The sequence below is a fragment of the Morone saxatilis genome, unplaced genomic scaffold (genome assembly GCF_004916995.1).
Source record: "Morone saxatilis isolate NCDOM2014 unplaced genomic scaffold, NCSU_SB_2.0 Contig9, whole genome shotgun sequence".
Lineage (NCBI taxonomy): Eukaryota > Metazoa > Chordata > Actinopteri > Moronidae > Morone > Morone saxatilis.
This window is the reverse complement of record NW_023340268.1, coordinates 21,626,418-21,628,739: the sequence shown is the minus strand read 5'-3', so window position 1 is coordinate 21,628,739 and position 2,322 is coordinate 21,626,418. Positions and strand designations below refer to the sequence as shown.

Sequence of the window (2,322 nt, the reverse complement as noted above, 5' to 3'; positions counted from 1 at the left end):
AAACGAACGCGGCATAATTAGGCACAGGTGAACACAATCAAGGAAGGGCAAACGATCACAAAAGGCAGGAAAACACATGAGGGCAGGAAGTGAAGTGATCTACAATGAGAGGAGAGGTAAGTACAAAATAGGAAATACTGAATATGATCAGGAAAAACATTACCTAGTGTCTTTGACGGACCGTGTCACATACACCTGAGCAGAGCTGTCGAATAACTGTACTCCATGTACTTCGTGGCCGTGCTCAGCCTTCTCTGCCTGGAGCAGATAGAAAGAAATAAAGGTATAAAGAAATCTGACGTTGGAAACATCTATACAGAGCAGTCTGAAATCAGAGCTCTATGCTCACAGGGATTACTTTGACATACGTTACTCATTATTTGACACTTTTGTCCTTGTTACTGTCAACATCCAACATATAACATTATATATTATATATAACATTTATTTATATATATAGAGAGAGAGGGCTGCTCTACCCACTCCACTTGTTCTAACCTAAATGAATGACCTGTGTCTGGTGATTTAAATGGGCTCCTGGCTCTGTGTTTGTCTGTGTTCAGCTGATGTGTGGCCATCTAAACAGCAACCTGCCACCCTTCATGCAGCAGCGCCAACTGTGTCGCTTCCAGCCCACCTACCCCTACCTGCAGCAGGAGATCATCAACCTTCCTCCCATCATCTGCCTGTCAGACGGGGAGGAGCTACTGCCCTACAAGGGTCCCTGCACCTTACAGCTCCGCCACCCAGAGCAGCAGCTCGAGCTGATCCGAGCTGCCGTGCGCGCTCCTCCAAACCGGACCGTCTTTGATAGTGACCTCATAGACATTTATATACATAGCAAGAGTCTGCAGCCCTGCAGCAGTAACTCAGGACCCAACGGAACCAACAATGCCAGGATGGAGGGTCCCCCACCCTCCTACAGTGAGGTGATGGGGGGTTCTACAGGCTGTTACAGCAATAATGACAGGTCAGGACCAGAGAGCTCACAGACAGTATGCCAGACTGGCAGCAGTGAAAGCACAATAAAGGCCTCCACTGACTTAAACAAGAACAGCTGACAGAAGAAACCATTCTGAGCAAGGAAAGAGGAGCACTGTGGTCCTTACGCTCCACATTTCTTCAGTGGGGGGGAGAAACACAAACTAATCCCAGGGGCTGAACTGTTTTTATGTAAGATTAAAGCTGCACATTTTTATTAGGTACTAAATCTCTGCTCTGGGTGTTTTTGTATGCTTTCATTACTGCATACTGACATGGTGGACATTCAGACTTCAGTACAGTTATTTGAAAGTAAGCGTTTCTCCGTGTTGATTTACTAGACCTGTGCACAAACAGGAAAAGATGAGTGCCACGATTAACACCGTCATTAGTCACTGGAACGTACTGTAGTTTGTCATTAAAGCAAATCTGAAGTTGCACTGACTAATGCTGCATTCACATGGGTTGAGACAGACGGTATCAATATGGTAATACGGTAATAATATGCACAATCATTTTATTTAATATATTTATTTGATTCTTTGTGAACAATATGACATCACCATAGCAACATACTGTCATGCGTGTTTTTGCCGTTCTGTTGGACTGAATTTTTTCCGTGCTGTGAGGAGAGTGCTGTCCACCGTCAGCCTGAATGCATGTGAAGTCAGCAGAAATAATATTCCTTGTTTTTGTTTTCTGCGACAAAACTCTGCTCTGGTTTTAAGGACTATTACAGGTTGTCTGCTTGACATTGCTGAGAAAATGGTCCATCCAGTCTTTGTTTGGATGTCACCATCTTAAGCACTTTAAGCTTTTGTTCAAGCAAAAGACAGAATTATGGGAAGATTTGTGTTCATCTTTGAGTCATGCATAGCAATACCATATTGTCTCATCAAGTGCCATTGCTTTTGAACTGCATTGACTTGAGTTTATGCTCATGCTGAACCTTTGAATTTGTTTTCATTATTTTAATTGATGAAATCAAGTTAACTCAAATATTAAGTAGATTACATTTAAAGGAACAGTGTGTAGGGTTTAGTGGCATCTAGCGGTGAGATTGCAAATTGCAACCAACTCAAACTCCTAGACTAAGACCAAACGAAGCACGAAGGAGAAACTGGTGGCCACAAAACTTGTGAAAGGCCTTATCTATAGCCATTGTTTGGTTTGTCCATTCTGGGCTACTGTAGAACCATTGCAGCCTCTGTAGAAAAGAACCTGCTCCCTTTGTAGATAAAAACGGCTCATTCTAAGGTAACAAAAACATGATTCCTATATTCAGGTTATTAATTAATTACTAATGAAAACAAACTTATGAATATTATGTTTCATTTTTGA

General features: G+C 42.2%; 1 protein-coding gene across 1 annotated transcript in view; it reads left to right on the top strand.

The window, feature by feature from the left end:
- ldlrad4a (low density lipoprotein receptor class A domain containing 4a) overlaps nucleotides 1-1,878 on the top strand; it is a 2,898-nt gene extending 1,020 nt beyond the window's left edge. Inside the window, exon 3 of the mRNA XM_035680934.1 lies at nucleotides 564-1,878. Coding sequence (XP_035536827.1) covers nucleotides 564-1,061 — 498 coding nt within the window. The 3' untranslated portion in view covers nucleotides 1,062-1,878. The remainder of the gene's footprint in view (nucleotides 1-563) is intronic.
- Nucleotides 1,879-2,322: the final 444 nt, after the last annotated feature.